The sequence below is a fragment of the Sebastes umbrosus genome, chromosome 5, assembly GCF_015220745.1.
Source record: "Sebastes umbrosus isolate fSebUmb1 chromosome 5, fSebUmb1.pri, whole genome shotgun sequence".
In the NCBI taxonomy this organism is placed as follows: Eukaryota; Metazoa; Chordata; class Actinopteri; order Perciformes; family Sebastidae; genus Sebastes; species Sebastes umbrosus.
In genome coordinates this window covers 5559574-5578417 of record NC_051273.1, presented here as the reverse complement: position 1 = coordinate 5578417, position 18844 = coordinate 5559574, and the positions used below count along the sequence as shown (strand labels likewise).

The following is an 18844-nucleotide window of genomic DNA, read 5'->3' as shown; positions in this document are numbered from 1 at the left end:
GCTGCTTGTCTGACTTGTGAATTTTTGGTTTAATTTGAATTCATGTGTGCAGCATGTGATCTGTGCGGGGCGATTTTTGACTCTAGGGAAAAAGTAACCTGACTGAAACGAGACAAAGCTGGTGCAATAAACTCTCGTTACTGTTTGCCAAATGAAGATTAAAGTTATTCATGAGAGGAATTTGGCAAGTAATTTGCGTCAGAAGCCTGTTCAGTGATCTATCTGGGTAATTCAGTAAACCTGCTGCTTAGGACTGAACTGCACTCCAAAACCTGACTGGCACAATGCCGGTTGGGAGTGGTTTCACTTTTATTTCTATTTGGCACACAAAATGGCACATGCTGTTTGTGTCGGCCTGAATTGACGGCACAAACTAAATATAACATGTCTGAACTGCATTGTTAATACAGACTTAGAAACGCATTTTTCATAGCTGGTTGTGGCTGAATCCGAAATGAGAAAGGTACTATTTGTGCCAACACTAGTTTGTCACAGCATTTTCAACACCGGCTGCTGTTTATCAGCTGATGGAAATTCAATATCCTACCTGCCACCTCATGGCAACTAAAATACAATTCAAGGAAATGAGTTAAATCATGTGGAAATGTAGGATGCAAACTGCAGGAATGCTGAATTACACAACAACCCTGAATTTCTTGCTCTCCCATCACACAAAGACCACAGTGGGGACTTTGCATGACTGAGTTTTAATGTTGAAACAGTTCTATACAAATATAAGGAACTCATCTCAGAGTCAAATACTATACAAACACCTGCTCTCCTCAAATTCAGTTAAAACAACAAAATAGTGGCCTTGAACTGACCAACACCAGTCAACCTGTCAATGAAACTAACCTGAACTAAATGAGGTATTTTGAGTCGAACTGAAAGGTCAAATGTTTTCGACACTGAGCAGTTGAAATAAGAAAAAGTTAAATTAAAAAAAATCTGATTGAGATGAACTTCAGCATCATGCAGAAGTTGGGTGTTTATTCCAGTTGATGTGGCTTTAGCATGACAAGTGGTGCATCTTTGGTACTGCATTCTCTCTTGAAGCGGATGTTTTAAAAAAGCTTTATTCCAGTGTATTTAAGGAGGAATCCACCCACAGCTATTCAAACATACTCTGTTTATGGTAAGGTTATGTGTTTTGTGTGATGTCCCTCAACGTGCATTAATATTTATGCTTTGGCTGGTGATTTAAAACCCTTAAAGCTTCAGTAGGCAACAACTTTTTGGCATCATTGGGCAAACATTCCATAATAACCTTTTCCAGCATATTGTATTTCAAGTGTTCTGAGAGAAAAACTAGACTTCTGCACCTCCTCATGGCTCTGTTGTCAGGCGTTACAAAAATCTATCCTGTGACAGGAGACTTTGACCAATCACAGGTCATTTCAGAGAGAGCGTTCCTATTGGCTGTGCTCCGGCTGGTGGGCGGTGCTTGGTATTTCTTCACCGATCTCAACATTTTTGCCAGGTGACACATTTTCTCATTTTACAACTTAACCATGCACTACAAGATGTTTCTGAAAACATTTGAGGCTTGAAATAGGCATTACAGTAACAGAATATTGATTCATATTTGATCAGTGCTGCCTAGTTTGACCGTTTGCTCAGAGTTCGCTAGTGATTGACAGCTGCTCAGAGACGGCAGATTTCAACTCGGCTCTGATTGGTTGTTTTCCTCCGGTCTGTGAAATATTGCAGATGCCATTAGGAGCACCGGAGGACACAGAGGCACATTATTTTTTTCAGATTACCGATCTCATGCACTACTGTCAGGATAGTTTTATAACTTTTTTTTAATCATAATTGCTCTATTTCTACCCACTGCTGCTTTAATAGGCTAAAATATAAGGTGGACTTTTCTATAAACCTGCTGTAAATACACAATAATATTGAAAATCTAATCCAATTTTCTATTAGACAATTACAACACAGCTGATTGTATATGGGTCGCTACATCCTTTTAAGTACAATAATACAATACTTACAGTAATTGATCCTGAAGGGAGTCCTCTCTGTGTATTTACACAGTGGTATTGTGCATTAATGATACACTGGAATAAGGCTGTTGTGAAGAAAAGTGTTTCTGACCTTAACCGCGAGGAGCTCGTTCTGAAGAGCAGATGGCCTCTGTGTTTTCTTCATGCTTGATAAAAGGCTGATAGCAATCGGTCATAATCTGGTGAAGCTATGAAAAAAAAGTAATTTCTGTTGTTAAATGGTTGAGAAGAGGCTTTGCAGAGGTCTTAGTACCAACAAATGACTTGTATTAACCATGAACAGGCATCTATGATGGAAACATTATTGCTAATTCAGTGATGCTTGCATGTAGCAGCTGCTGACAGATCTCCCAGATAGTGTAGTAACTTGTCAAAATGATGAAACATCAATCTTATTCTACTAAAGGTGTAATACTGTACACCATCTTAATGTGATCAATAGCAACATAATGCAGCAATATATTATTAACTGCCATTACTGTAGTAGGCTTGCTGGACTGTAGAGGTGATAGTTTTTTAGTAAAATCTTGAAAAGACAGAAAACTAACTCAAGCTGTGATATAAATTGTGGTTATAAATAAACAATCAGTTGAAAATGGTACAACCCGTCAAAAGCAATAATTGCAGGTTGATGTAATAATAGGGTTCTAGTACATTATCTAGAACAATTATTACATTAACAGATGTCATGACTTGCTTAAATCACATTTTGACTTGTTATTATGATTCGAGCAGTTAAAGCATCATCAGCTGCACCTTTTGGTAGCTATATGTCTATCAAGGAAAAATCAATAACTCATCAGGGGGGCGAGAAGCGAAGATCAATAGATACTGTGCATCAGAAGTTCACATACAAAGCTGACAGACAAGTCAATTAAGTACCTATTTACTAAAACTACTGCAGTTGTGCTTTTTATCTCGAGCAGTCTCACACTACACACACACACACACACACACACACACACACACACAGTTTCACATTCCTTGGCAGGTACAGGGCATCTGCAGAGCTCATGCAGTGTTCTCATAGTGATCTATGCTCTGCGGCTCCGCTTAGCCTCTCTCTTTCTAGGTTATTATTACTGTTACGATAAATCATAGTGTTGAGCAACACAGAAAAATACATAAAGTCAAAGTGGATCATTTTGTGAACACTGACACATGTAAACAAAATCAAACTTGGCACAAACATAATCAAGTGCAATCTCAGGTTCAGGGTGGGAAAGCGGCATCTCTGTCCATACTGACACATCTGGATCGTTCGAGGTCTGCAACTATCAATCGATTAGTTGTCAACTATTAAATTAATCGCCAACTACTTTGACAATCGATTAATGGGTTTGAGTCATTTTTAAAGAAAAAAAAACAACAATTCTTTGATTCCAGCTTCTTAAATGTGAATATTTTCTGGCTTCTTTACTCCTCTGACAGTAAACTGAATATCTTTGAGTTGTGGACAAAACAAGACATTTGAGGACGTCATGGGTTTTAGGAAACACTAATCAACATTTTCTGACATTTTATAGACCAAACGACTAATCGATTAATCGAGAAAATAATCAACAGATTAATTGACACTGAAAATAATCGTTAGTTGCAGCCCTAGAGACCTTTCCTTCAATAGCTGATCTACCTGTCACAGTGGCCTGGTGGAGAGGACAAACCTACCAGCCGCAGTTTGAATTTAGCAGACATTTGGCCAGTAGCCATTTCCCGAATTCCCATCCTGACCGTGAGTAACCCATCGATGGACATGAATAATAGAATAAAGTGGTGAGAATAGAGCAGTCCTCATAAAAACGGTCGTACGCTGGCGATCCTCAGAGGACAGAATGGGAGCAGGTTGTTGCATCTCTGAGTTTGTTGATGTTGTGGCTGGTGTGAGGCCAGTCCAGGCTGCTGATGGTGAACTGATTCAGGGTCTTTGCTTCTATGTGTCCTTATCCTGACCAAACTGCTAATGGGTGCATCTCCACAGCGTCATGAACTCAAGGTTGTTATTGTGTAAAAGTAGACATTTTTCATTTTCATTTTCACAGTCTTGCTCGCAGTGACCTCTGATAGTGACCCCCGCAGTGACCAATAACATTATGAGGTAATGCATATCTAAAAGGCTTACTCATACAGGACTATTATTATGTTTGGGCCTCAGGCTGTTAAATGTGTCAATTTAGTCTTCTGCCAAACTGCAGTGAACAAAACATTTATGGACTTTGTTGTTTCTATCAACTAAATGTCCAGAATTATGATCAAATATAGGTATAAAAACATAAGAGTCCATAAAACTTTATTTTTCAACCATCTCAAGTCCTGCTGTTACAGGACTGCAGTTTTACTGTCTGTGCTCAGACACGGTTGAATGGTTGAGACCTCCAGCTCTGCAGGAAAACAGAGCACTACTGGCTTTTATTAAACACCGTCAGGCCATTAGCTTTTGATTCCTTCCTAGTTTTCCAGCTACTCTTGCCTCTTAATTCAGTAAGAAAATATTCTAATACAATTGGATTGACGGCTTTGTATTAAATAATGACGCATCACATAAACTAACAAGTGGAAAATCCTTTGATACCTGTTGGAAAGGTCTACTTTTGCAAAATAGCAAGCTTAAAATCAGTTTTTGTGCAAGTCCTCTTTAAAATTATTATTTGCTATCAATAAATCATTACCTCAGTTCTTTTGAGACATCAGTAAAATTAACATAAACAATTGAGACCAATACTGAAAAGACTGTCAGCTTCTAGCAGCCTATACTCAGCATCTTACGTTGTAAAGCACCTGGCATTAAGACCACCTCTACACCTGGCATTAAAATGTGTTTTGGGTGATCAGATTGAAATTGGATCGTGTTTAACTACATGAAAGTACAGGTGTAAATGCACCCAAAACGCATTGAGGATGGATTGTGATCTGCTCTGCCATACGACTTCCGGAGGTGGTCAGGGACGCATTGTGACGCATTAAACACAAGTGTTTAATGCCTCTGAGGCTGATATAGCCGCACATTACACACCACCTGTCCGGCAGTGCTCGGCTGCAAGCCCATGCGTATGCAGCCTTCACTTCAATGTGGACACTGAAGACACATATTAATACCAGGTGTAAATGTAATCAGGTTAAGTCATATCTAGATACAATCTGGATATGGGACATTTTAATGCCAGGTGTAAAGGGGGTCTCCACAAAACACACTGGATTGCTATGGCATTAATAGAGGATGAGAGCGCTGTTCTGCCAGAGTAAATTCATCTAAAGCTTTCAGAGTGTTCAGTGATGGCAGATGGTGAAAAGAGTAAAAACCTGGTGTAAAAATCATATCCTCTTCAGGAGCTGAATGACATGCAGCTCCTGGGAACTAGGATGTGGAAAAACAAGTAGTAGAAGCCAGTTAGACCACAATGTCAACTGTTTATGATAATCATACAAGGGTTGCAGTATTAATGCGATGATGTTTTATTCTGCACATAACACCTTAAAGAGGCTTCTTATACCTGCAGTTTACCTGCACTGATCCATGAAGGTAAACGCCTGTAAGTTTCCCTCCATATTGCTTTGATTGTTGCTCTGCTAATGAACCAGTAAAACACAAATCAAGGCCACATGTGTGGAACCTTTGCTGACTGTGGAGATGCAGCCCAACTGCTGCTGTGGCTATTTGTCGATGACTTTCGCCAGGCTCTGTCTCAAGTCGTTCAGGTCGCAGATTTTGACGTCCAGAACGTCGATGATGCGTCGGACCTCGACCTCCGCCTGGCCCTGCTCCTCCCGGCTGGACGCCAGCGTCTTTTCAGCACTCTGGACCCGTTCCTCCAAGTCGTCGTTTTGTCTCTCCAGATCCTGCAGACACATTAACTGTTAATGTGACATCAGTATGAGCAAGCAGTGCTCTTAAAGGTTTATAATTAATTTGTGGAATACACCTTGCAGAGTACTACTGTAAATCACTCTGGTCAAGAATGTCTACAAATGTAAGCTCTCTGGAGTGCACTGTTTCCTGCTGTTATGTTTGCCATCTCTGTCCATAATATGCTCTGATAATAAACGTTAAAGTGGGATAGAGAGCTAACAACACACATCTGCTTTTCTTCTGCCTATATGGTTCCTATATCTAAAGTTTGGACAAGCAAGATGGATCAAAAGTACTTTATCAAACTTAGGACATTTTACACAAATGTTTATATCTGCAAACTGAGCATAATGATGAGTACAATTTATGCCAGTGGATGTCTACATGCCTTTACTCTTTCTGTACAATATGTGTATTTCTGTACATTTAAATTTCAAAATGAATACAGTACAGATACATACAGTAACAAAGATTAAAATTTACCATTCAAAACAGAGCTGCAATGATTAATCGATTAGTTTTCAACTATTAAATTAATCGCTAACTATTTTTATAGTTGATTAATCGGTTTGATTAATTAAAAAAACAAAAAAACGTAAAATTTTTCTGATTCCAGCTTCTTAAATGTGAATATTTTCTGGTTTCTTTACTCCTCTATGACACTAAAGTAAATATCTTTCATTTGTGGACAAGACAAGACATTTGAGGATGTCATCTTGGGCTTTGGGAAACACTTATAAACATTTTCACCATTTTCTGACATTTTATAGACCAAACAACTAATCAATTAATCGAGAAAATGATTGACAGATTAATCGAAAATGAAAATAATAGTTAGAGGCAGCCGTACACACACGTTGTTGATGATAAAGTATAAAATAGAAGAACATAAATATATTCAATCTGCATCTTTATTCTGTCTCTATTGGCGTTGCTAAGCGTTCACTGCTCACCGCTCACCTCCCAGGGATCACAGGTCACTCAAACAAATGTGGGCGGGATTGTGACCTCTTCTTCCTCTTTTGATACGGTATGTTTTTATTAAAAAATGAATTGCGGAAATAATCAACAGATTAATCAACAATGGTAGTAATCGTTAGTTGCAGCCCTAATTCAAACTGTACTGCAGTACAACAGCTTCGGAGCAGGTACAAGTAAAACATCTTGACACTTTGGAAATAACCAGTTCAGATTTATTTAAAGGTTCTCTATACGACATTCAGAGCATTAATATAGCATACTAACAACTATGTAAAGATATAGAGGAGTAATGTCAACGTCATTGTCATGGAAACGTAACACCCACCTTCCTGTTCCCCTCCAGGTAAACACTGTTAGCTCTGTTGCCGTTGTTTGCACTATTAGTGCCGTGAGCTGCGAGCCGCTGGCTCAGTGGTCGCCATGCTTAGAGCCGCGTGGAGGCACTAGAAATGCTCTGAATTTTGAATTTAGCACCTTTAAACGCCTGTAAATTCTTCACTCCTTGTGTGGCTGCTGAGTGCAATAAAGTGGAATGAGAATGTCATATCAGGCTTATTTGCTTTAAACTGCTTATACCACAAATTCAAATGTGCAATTTTGTGCTTTATGAGGTTACTCTGTAGCCAAATGCACCAATGAATAGATTATGGAATGAACACAAGGACAGCAAAGGTCAAATATGAATATAAATAATTCACAACTGACACCTCTACTAAAAATGATAGAGGACCTAATTAAGGCTATGCAATATGCATCAGGTAAAATCTGCTGCACTAGCACGGAGACTCAGTACATTTGTTTTCTCCTTGTAGTCCTCTGTTCTTCTGAACTGTGCTGTCTCTGTTATAGATACTGTACAGTATCAGCACTTTGATTTCCCATTAGTCGGCAGTGTGTCGACAAAAAACAGCATGTAAGCCGGTCAGCACTCTGCAAGACTTTTGTGTTTCTTACTATAAAGAAGTTTCTAGACAACAGTTATCAGACAAACCGAAACCATAACATGATGGGGAAATGTAAAAAAAGAAATGTGATACGGTGAAGACAACAAAACCAGATACATCAGTAACATCAAAATACACCATGAACATTTCTGCTACGAATATCTGCAGAGTAGAAATCAGAACAGCTTGTACTTGAAAAGAAAATGCTTTCAAGACTGAACTGGTGACCTCTTAGCAACTGAATCACAAGCATCAATGGCAAAAAATAAATAAATGAATGTCTCTGTTCACACTTGAAAATGAAATGCTTTCATCTCCTTTTCTAATACAAGCTCTACTAGGTTAAGTAACAATTACAATGTGGGTGAGGAGAGACAATTTATGCAGCAGTACCAACAACCAGTCCATTCATCAAGTTGTAAAAGACTTGTAGCCTTGAAAATGTCTGCTAAAAGTCTGTCTTTAAAGTGTTACAACCATAGACTGTATATAAAGATGGACGACGCGTCTCCACTTTCTCCCACTGTACAGAAGTGAAGCCAAAATACCCCGGATACGGGAGCTGCCACGAATCATAACGGCTTTTATATCCGCCGTCCTCGGTCTTCCGGTTTCCTTTTTTGAATGACTAGTACAGCCTACCGCAACCTGCTGTTGTGGAGAGTTATTTCATCACAGGCAGGTGCAGAACGTCCGTGCTAACTGGCTGTCAGCTGTAGTCTTTACGGTGTGTTCGGGTGCAACTTGTCGACCAAAACAAAGAGCAACAAAAGGCGACCTTCGTCACCTCTAGTTCTCTAATGTCGGGTTGGTGTGTTCCCAGCTTAAAACATCCCCTGCTTTATGGTCTATATGACTCTAAATGGGACCATAATTTACTAAATGAATATCATGCTGTAGTGAAGAAGACTTGAAACTAGCGATCGAGACCATAAACTCATTTTTACCATGTTTACTAAGGTAATTAATCAAGTGAGAAGTAGGATCATTTTCTCATAGACTTCTATACAATCAGACTTCTTTTTGCAACCAGAGGAGTCGCCCCCTGCTGGCTATTAGAAAGAATGCAAGTTTAAGGCACTTCAGCATTGGCATCACTTTTCAGACTCAGAGGTTTACAGAGGTTTTCAGACCCAATAACACAAGTATACTGGTAAAGCAAAGCAATGTTGACTGCAACATGACGTTTTACAGGAGAGAGAAACAACAACACACTCAGCCAGTTGCCATTTTACCTGGAGTCTCTGCATGGCCTCCTCTCTCTCCTTCTCCAGCTCACCCACATCTGTTTTCTTGCTCTGCAGATTGTGAATTTCCTATAAACACAGTGATTTCAAACTGTCACACCACCACGTTCGCACCTTCCCACACATCCACCATCACTGTTTATCAGAACATGGAACATTCATCTTATGTTTTGCACCAAAACACTTCATGTGGTTCTAAAAGAGCCATTTTTCAGGTTGGTGATAAGATTTGGGACACCTTGGGAGGAGGGTGATACAGCCCCCCGGGGGAAACATACCACCGTGACCTTGAACGAAAACAGAAACTTGTTTAGATGATGTGACAGACATGGTTATGTTAATGAGGCTGGAGGACAACAGAGAGCTGCTTTCAAGGAACATTTCACTTTGATGTCCGTTTTATTTATCCCGACGAAATGGGTTTTGGCTGAGCGTGCCCTGCATGCATTTGATGGACATTGACTTGGCTCAAACAGAGACAAAATATTCACAAGGTGATACTTTGGCATCATAAAAAATCATACCAAAGCAAGCTTGGAAACAGTTCTGAATATGAGTCAGAGTCCTGATTTCACTTAACATGTAGGTGGCAGCTCTGGACATCTGCGTCTTGTCTCATCTTGTCTCAAGCCTGTGAGGCTGTGGTTTTTTATCTAAGCTGTCTTTATCTGACCAAATCCACAAGAACAATTACAGTGCCTCGAAGACAAATTAAGGACTTAGTAGAAAAAGAAACTAGAAGGGCATAAGTAAAATCCCCAAAGTGCATTCTCTTCTCAACATTTTGTTTAGTAATTATCTTTTGGTACAAACAAAAACAAGATTACTGAACCAGAAAGATCTCATTAAAAGCCTTAAAGGACTAGTGTGTAGCATTTAGGGGGATCTATTGGCAGAAATGGAATATAATATTAATAAGTATGTTTTCTTTAGTGTATAATCTCCTGAAAATAAGAATCGTTGTGTTTTCGTTACCTTAGGATGAGCTGTTTATATCTACATAAGGTGCAGGTCCTCTTCACCACCATGTTTCTACAGTAGCCCAGAACAAACAGCTAAATTACGAATCCTGCTATGGCGAAGGTATGACCCGCCCTACTCTGCCTCTGATTGGCTAATACTCGTTGCCTTTGTTGGTTGAATTGGTAAGGTTTAGGCATGAGGAATGAGATTGGTTAAGGTTAGTGTAAGAATATCAGGGTTAGCCAATCAGAGGCAGAGTAGGGAGGGTGATGCCTTCACCACAGTGGGATTAGTAATATAGCAAACGGACAAACCAAACACTGGCTCTAGAGAGGGCCGTTCGTGTTTTTGCATCGGCAACTGTAGTTCTCCTACACGCCTGGCACACGGGAGAAGTTTCAGTTGGTTGCAATCTTCCACCTCACCACTAGCTTAATTTATCCATCTGAATTGAATCACTACCGATACGGAGTGATGTCCGTGGCTGACTATCACCAGCTGATCTAACGAGCTTCCGGTGAGTACCCAACAGTCGTGTGCGATTTGAGACAACACTACCCTGTCAAAATTCACTACACAAGTAAGTACATAGTATGCACAGTGTACTACATGGAAGTGTACAAACGGAAGTATCCAAATTGAGACACAGCTAAATACTCAAACTGGCACTTGTACTATTCCAGCTCTCCTGGCTTAACACTAAATGTATAAATAACAGTTTTACTGAATGTTTCCATTTTTTTCCAGTATAAACGAACATCAGATGGAGATTGAGGCTCTATTTTAATTAACAGACATATTTAGTTTATTACTGGCAATATGTGAGCTGGTGTATGAATGAGCTGGCTTTCCACACTGAGGATCCCTTTAAGATGATAAATGGATTTGGACAGCGTTCAGTGGAGAGAGTAAACTGGTGTCTTGCCTGATCTTTGGCACTCAGCAGGGCTTCCAGCTCCTCCAGCGACCGACTCAGTTCCTCTCTAGCAGTCTGACCAGCAGCAGGATGCCCCAGCTGGGACTCAAGCTCTGCCACCTGGAACACACACACATAGACACACACACACAATTAATACATACTTAATAATAAAACTGATTTATAAAGAGCTTTTCAGTGTACTCAAAAAGACATTTTACCAGATAACAAGACAAAGAGTTTACCGCCATGCTTGCGGCTCTGTGAGGCTGCACTTCAATACATCAAAATGTTAAAACACTCAGAACCACAAATCAACTTTGTGGTGGTGCTACAGAAAAGGCCAGGGGATCGCCAAAGTCAGTGGGATTCATTCTCTGGAGCCATAAATGTCTGTGTACTAAATTTCATGGCAATCCATCCAAGAGCTAACGGAATATTTCAGTCTGGACCAACGTGGTGGAACGACTGTCGGAAAGACATTTCCATATCAAAAGCCACACCACAAGCATGGTTAAAAACAGAGCTCATCACAAGATAATACAAGGTAAAAATATATTTAAATAACATTCAAACTAGGGGTTTGTGGGGTTAGGAAGGGAAGGCACGTTGAAACAGGTTGGTTTTGAGAGATGTTTTGAATGTTAAAAGGGTCGGGGCCTATTTAAGAGGTAACTTCTGTGACTAATAGGGACAACAATTTCTGAAATTGGTCCAGTATTGAAGGATAATGTTGTAACCGACAACCACGAAACGAGCTGAGAGGGCAAGTGAGCAGCTTTAATGTAACGTTACATCCACTAAAAGTGCTTGATTTTGCCACTGACAGGCTCAGATAGTTATTATAAGTGTCTGACAACATTATGGAAAGGACCCTACAGAGAAATAATACGTTTACCTTTCACTTGATCCGGTCTGTTTGTTATTGTGTCCAAGTCCCGCTCAAGGAGAAGTCTCAATGAGAAATCTGAATATCCTTATACTGTGTATATAAATATGGCGGCCATGGAATTCAAAGACCTCATCCACATTGTTGAAATCATCTAAATATTCAGCCATGACATTGAAGATCTTTTAGATAACACTAAGCTACGCTTTCTGTACTCCAACACAACAACTCGCGTTTCCACCATGGAAGTATTCCACTATTCCACCGTTATCTTCCTGCAACACGTCATCTCGCCAGATTTCAGAACGAGACTTCTCCTTGAGCGAGACTCTTTCCATAATGTCAGACACTTATAGTAACAATCAGAGCCTGTCATGGCAAAAACAAGCACTTTAAGTGGACGTAAATGACGGTGCCAGCTTGCCCCAATAGCCGCATATTGCAGCCCGCGAGCAGCTGCCGTCTACAGCGCTCTCCCTCAATAGTGGACCAACTTCGGAAATTGTTGTCCCTATTAGTCAGTTATAAACTTGGGAAAATAAGGTCTGAAAATATCCTTTATGAGGGACGAGAGAGGGAGCAGCAACTGAAAAGGTCCTGTCATCCCAAATTCAGCATCGCTGGACCTGAGGCAAAAAGAGAGGGAGGACTGGAGAAAGGAGATCATGGAGGTAGGGAGGAGCAACGCTACGTTTTTGAGGGCCTTGGAGTTTGTGCTGTAAGGACGAGTACATTATTTAGAATTTGGCAGGGAGCCATCAGAAGTCAGAGAGAACTGGAGGGATATGGTGCATTTGAACAAGCAGAAAGCAGAGTACACAGGTCATATTAAATATACTACTGCAACACATATTATTGATATCAAAAAATAAATAGAAAGTTCTCATTTGGAGCCTGATTGATGAAAGTCAGCAGCAGACTAGACGTATAGAAACCATGAATTTCAACAATGCTAAACAACTCTCCATCTTTCTGTTACACTCAAGCACAGAGGTCCTTTCACATTAAATTCATTTTAAATTGATCCTGCAAATATCACCTCAGGAGTTGGAAAGATTTAGTTTCGTAATCCAATCTAATCTTTTTAGTCTGATCAGTCCAGGTTTCATGGGAATATGTAATTAGGTTTGTCCGTAATTTGCTGATGGACAAACATGAGAAACAAGAAAAAGGCTTGGGATAGGTAGAAAGAAAAGGGTACACAGAAATCCATTTTAACAAGGAGAATGGTGTACTGGGAGCTCATTTTAGCAGTTATCCAAAAGTAGGGCTGCCCCCTTTAAGTCGATTAATCAACTAATCGGTTGTTTTGGTCTTAGTCGACCAAGATTTCTTTCGTCCATTAAGCTTTTTTCATGCTGAATGACTTATTTCCATGAAACATATGAGCACAACTCTGGTAAACACAAGATATAAAGTGGTTCTTTTGTGTGAGAAACTCCGTTTTACAAATGTTTTTAAATCAACGAATCGATTCGTCGACAAAATCGTATGAGTGTCAGTCGACTAAGAATTTCCTTGGTCGAGGACAGCCCTATCCAAAAGCTATCAGAAAGCTTTGAAAATGTTACATAAACCTAATGCGTGGTGTCATTTTATAAATCCAGAGAACACCACATAACCTTTCACCTCCAGCGAAAACATGGGAATCAGCAAAATTAGCATTAAAAGGTTTTTTACATGATGGCAGCAACATACAAATACAATAGCCACATACAAACATACAAACAGTTTGATGATTACTACTGATGGAAATGTGGAAAACTAACAGAGGGTCATCACCTACCCGCCTACACACACATCCATCTACACACATGATGATTCATCTCTCATCTATCTCAAATCTCTCCCCACACACACACACACAATACCAACACCCAACTGCAATGCTTCTGTGGAAAAAAAATATTAAAGCCAGTGGTCACAGTGCTCAACTCTCTCGCCTTGGAGATTTTTTTTTTTTTTTAATTGCTGGAGGGATGTGACCTTGTGAAAAACATTTTAACCAATCTGACCCACTTCCCTGTGTTTAACATACTAATGGAAAAGCTAAAGATGGTGAGTGACAGTTTGACTAAACAAGGACAAACGGTTCAGCCTTTGAAGTCTGAACATGATGTGATTTAAAGTTTCGTGACTCGCTGTGTATCAAGAGTCAGAGCACCGACGCTGCCACGGTTAGGGGTTAAACTCCCAGTGGGCCTTCAAAAGGAAAACAATATACTATACTTTTTGCACGCTCCAGGAGTAATCGGATTAAGACAACAATCTAATTGTGTCCCGAGAGTTTACACAGCTGAAGTAACAGAATTTGCTGATAACAAGCTTTGCACAGATTAATTTAAAAAACTGATAAGACTCATTACATCATGTTGTTTGTTTTCTAAGGGCGCTTTCACAAACCATAGTCCGTTTGGCTAGTCCAAATCAGAGTGAAACTGATATTTTTGGTTCGTCTTCTATGTAGTCTGGTACGGTTTCAGAGTGCACAAATTTAAGCGGACCAAATAAAGAAATTATTTTGCTTTTTGGTCTCGAGAGCTGCAACTTCCTTGCAGAGAATCACAGACTTTGAAAATATTGTTGTCAAAGTTTTTCCACTTTGACTCTGCACTGATCTACTGTGCGCATGAATCCCTTCTCCAGTTTATCTCCAATGACTTTATAAACGTCACTATTTTTGTGGACTTTATTTAGCATATTCTGTATGTTCACTTCGGCCCAGATGTCAGTCCTCTCCCACTTATGTTAACCTGTAGGTTACCTGTCTCCATCTCAACAAATGCACAGGCAGCCTGCGTTTTGGTTCGCTTGGAAACGGTCCGAGACCATCTCTCACAAGCGGTCCCGGACCGGCTGTTTTGATTCGCACCAGAGTACGATTACTGCGTTCACAACTGCCCAAATGAACCATAACTGAGTTTGACTAAAACAGACTAAATGTTGACTCGTAAAATACAAAACCATACAATACACAAAATTTGGATAATGCGTTTTTATGACCTAAAACAAATTAACGCATTGTTCATAAATCTGTGTGTTGAAAGGATTTAGGTCTAACCCAACAGTACTGCCATTGTGATAATCAGATCAAAAGGTTTACATGACAGTCTGAGTGTTGCATTAATTGGATTAAATGGATCAAATGCGCTTGTGCATGTCAGCGTGTGTACTCGTTACTGTCAGCTGCTGTAGATGAAACCTGACTTTAGTCATGATCACAGCTGTCAGGTGAAACATCTGTTTGCTAATTTACACTTGGGATGTTCATCTTTTACACAGTTATACAATAATAACTAGAATAATATCTTAAATCTCTCAGCTGGCGGCCAAAGATCCAACTGTGAGGAGTGTAAGAGTTGAAATCACAACACTGTATAAAACTAAAATTATTAGTTAATTGATAGATTCACAATTCCAGCTTCTCAAATGTGGATATTTGCTGGTTTCCGCCACTATTTTCTGCAATTTTATAGACGAGACAATTAATTTGATTTGAGAAAATAACTGGCAGATTAATCAATATTGATAATAATAGTTTGTTACAGCCTTTAATATGTAGAAATGCTGCTGTGTTCTTGTACTGACATTGTATGATAGATAAGAGCTTGTTAAAGAAATCAGAGATAAAAAGGAAACAGTGGAATTCAAACAAAGATGCTTTAACACTTGACCTCTTTAGTTTTGGTTATTTTAATGTTGGTGATGCAGGAATCGTCACAACGCTTGTTATTTCATCAGCTCAGTGTCTGAAATGTAAATGTGTGAGGGGAGCGAGGGTTTCCTGCTCCCATGTCAACATTTCCTTTCCCCTCCCTTTAGCATCTCCTCTGCCTTTTCACAGACAATTTCAAAGTGGCTCTTAATAGATTCCACGCCGCGCCACGTTGCACGCCATCCAAGCCGAGCTTCAGAAAACCGCCGCGGGTTGGGGAAGGTGGAGGCGGAGGAGGGGGATGGGGTCCACATGATCCCAGAGGACTCAACCCCTTCGTATCCACTCAGATTGTGACAGCTACTGTCCCCAGAGGCATCAGCTCCATGTCTCTGAACTCCACACAAATATACATGAAGAGAAAACCCTTTCTAAATTAATGTTCCCAGGAACGTTTTAATCTCAACAGATTGACAGGAGATTGAGAAACCAACGGTGTTATATATACAGTATACTATACGTCTAGGAGCAGTGACCTGAATTAGATATCAATGCAGATGCAGCAACAACAATAAAACAAACAGATGGTGACTGTCGAACAGTGAGCGCCCTGACATGTCAATTAATTATTCACTATATTGTTACATTAGGACTTCCTTTCTGTCTGGATGTCTACGTTCACCTTCGACATGGCAGTTACAACTGATTTCAATGATGACCTGTTTAAAACAATGGATTCTTAATTGCAATTACTACAATTACCGCGTCATGGTTGTATGCCTCCGACATTCTTTTCTAGTTATGTATTCATAAACAGTTGTCAATAGATTTTCCAGACAATGCATCATGTGACAATATGGATATCGTGATATAAAATCACATATAGTATGATAGAGGACTTTATTTATATCACCCACCGCTAGGAGTACATACTTTCTGTCCTGGCTCATATATTGGTTTAATTCAACTATCCAACAAAATTATAATTGTGCTGCTTTGAGGGAGGCATGCATTCTCCGAGCTCACTATCTTTGGACAGTTTGTGACTACAGTTGGAGATGAAACAATGTTTATCTCTGGAATTTATTTTGTTCAGCGTCTAGAAATTTGATTTACATCCAAAAATCACAGTTGCCAAAAGATCCCCAAAACTCAGAAACACAAGCAAACAATACAGTCGCGTCTGAGCTAAGGTTTGGATGCAAATCAAATTTCTTATAATTTAGGTTGCTGTTGTTTTCATACATCATAATTCAGTATACAACCTTACAACTAGTGCTGCAACTAACAATTATTTTCATTGTTGTTTGGTCTATAAAATGTCCGAAAATGGTGAAAAATGTTGATCAGTGTTTCCCAAAGCCCAAGATGACGTCCTCAAATGTCTTCTTTATTTGTCCACAACTCAAAGATATTCAGTTTACTGTCATAGAGGAGTAAAGAAACCAGAAAATATTCACATTTAAGAAGCTGGAATCAGAGAATTTAGACTTTTTTTTACTTAAAAAATTACTCAAACCAATTAATCGATTATCAAAATATTTGCCGATTAATTTAATAGTTGACAACTAATTGATTAATCTATTATTTGTTGCAGCTTTACTGACAACAGATACAATTCCAAATGCAGCAAAATAAATCAGCCAAAACTTACTCGAGTAAAAGTCAAATGAACTACTTCAAAAAACAAACAAAAACATGGACACAAAAGTACAGTTCAAGTATCCTACAATCAAATACACGATGCAACCTAAGTAATCCACTCCATGTGTTGCTCATTCTCATTGGCACTGAGGAGGGGTCGGAGTCAACCCAGAAAATAAACCTTCTGCTGGATGAACACAAACATGGCTGAAGCCGAGAGTGTGACGAGGGAGAAAAAACGCCAGCCAACCTCTCTTCTTCTGCACATACGATGATTTATGTTCTCCCTCTAACTGGGGCAGAGAGCGAGGAGGAGGGTGGGCAGTATAGGGTGTCCTGTCCCCAAAAAATAAACCCATCCCTGCCCCCCTCAACACCCCGCTGCCAAACCCTGGAGGCCTGCTCTACTTCCAGCCACCTGGTTGACTTTGCTGCAGTGTGTGTAGCTGTGTGTGTGTTTGGGGAGTCGGGGGGGTAACCTTCACCTGGACTCGTAGAGATAGATGAAACCACAACGTGGGCTAAAAATAAAGGGCCAGTTTTCTCTCACACGTGGTCATATTTTCATTGCAGACCAGTTGCAGCAGCACTTAATTCTGTCGCATTGAAGAAGCCTTGTTAAGCTTGACCAAGAGCATCATTTTTTCTCTCTAAATTAAAGATGAAATGTCTGCGTTCTGGCCATGCGATTATCACGGGAGCCTGTCAACAGAAATATCCCAAAGAGGGGGGGCTGGATGAAAAATGCCTCTGCAGTTTGGGAGAGACCAAGTCCATAAAGGGGGTTTCAGTGTGATAGTTATAGATGTATGAATACAAAAAACCTGCATAATATCCGGTTGCTATCCGAGTGGTCACATAGTGAGAGAATGAAAGGGAAATGTTTCACAGATTAAAAACAATCAACGCTGTATTTATGCTTTGATTTAAATGAAGAGTTTTTATCTTCTCACCTCATCTGTCATTTTAAACCATATACACATAAGGGTTTGAAGGTTTGGTCTAAATTATAACCCTGATCATACTTCCTATTAAATTATTAATAAGTGATAATGCAAGTTAAATTTCATTTACTGCCATCTACTGCACATATAGTTTATAATTCCCCCTGTGATGCATACTGTAAATAATTATTACCAGATTGTTGCGAGTTTTATTTATAAATTCGGTTTACAATATCCAAACTACACTGAGAAGAATGAGTGTGCAGCAGATGTAGATGCCCTAAATAAAAGACAGGGATGTGACAAAATAGTTTATAGAGTGACTTGTTTTGTAGAGATTTGCTGGAGGACATATTTTATCCTTTGGGTGTGAAGTGATTGACAGGAAGCAGAGCGTCACATAATGCAGCACTGATATGAAAACACTCAACTCAGCACAGTGAAGTAACACAGGAAGTTAATCCTGGTTTACAGAGTGGACTATCCTGTTTTATGCATCTTTGTATTTCTTTAAATAGGAAATATTTGTTTCTTATTCATTTGCAGGTGGAAAAAATAGTTCATGTCATTAGGTTAAATATCAATTAGTACTAGGGCTGCTCATTTATGGCAAAAATCATAATCATGATTATTTTGGTCCATATTGAGATCAAGATTATTGAACATGGTTACTCATTGACTTTGGAAATATTATGCATTTAAAAAGAAAACTTTGTAGGCTACATTTTAAGTTAAATTCCAATGAAATATTACAGTATGCAACGCTGGACACTACGATGGCATAAATATCCCACAATGAAATGCGGTA

General features: G+C 39.5%; 1 protein-coding gene across 2 annotated transcripts in view; it reads right to left on the bottom strand.

Annotated features, from left to right (window-relative positions):
• Positions 1–5394: 5394 nt before the first annotated feature.
• Positions 5395–18844, bottom strand: part of homer3b (homer scaffold protein 3b) — a 56216-nt gene continuing 42766 nt past the window's right edge. For both annotated transcript variants that reach the window (XM_037769452.1, XM_037769453.1), the window contains 3 exons: positions 10914–11024; positions 9014–9094; positions 5395–5843 (listed from right to left, as the gene is read on the bottom strand). In XM_037769452.1, the coding sequence (XP_037625380.1) occupies positions 5658–5843; positions 9014–9094; positions 10914–11024 (378 nt within the window). In that variant the 3' untranslated portion in view covers positions 5395–5657. The remainder of the gene's footprint in view (positions 5844–9013; positions 9095–10913; positions 11025–18844) is intronic.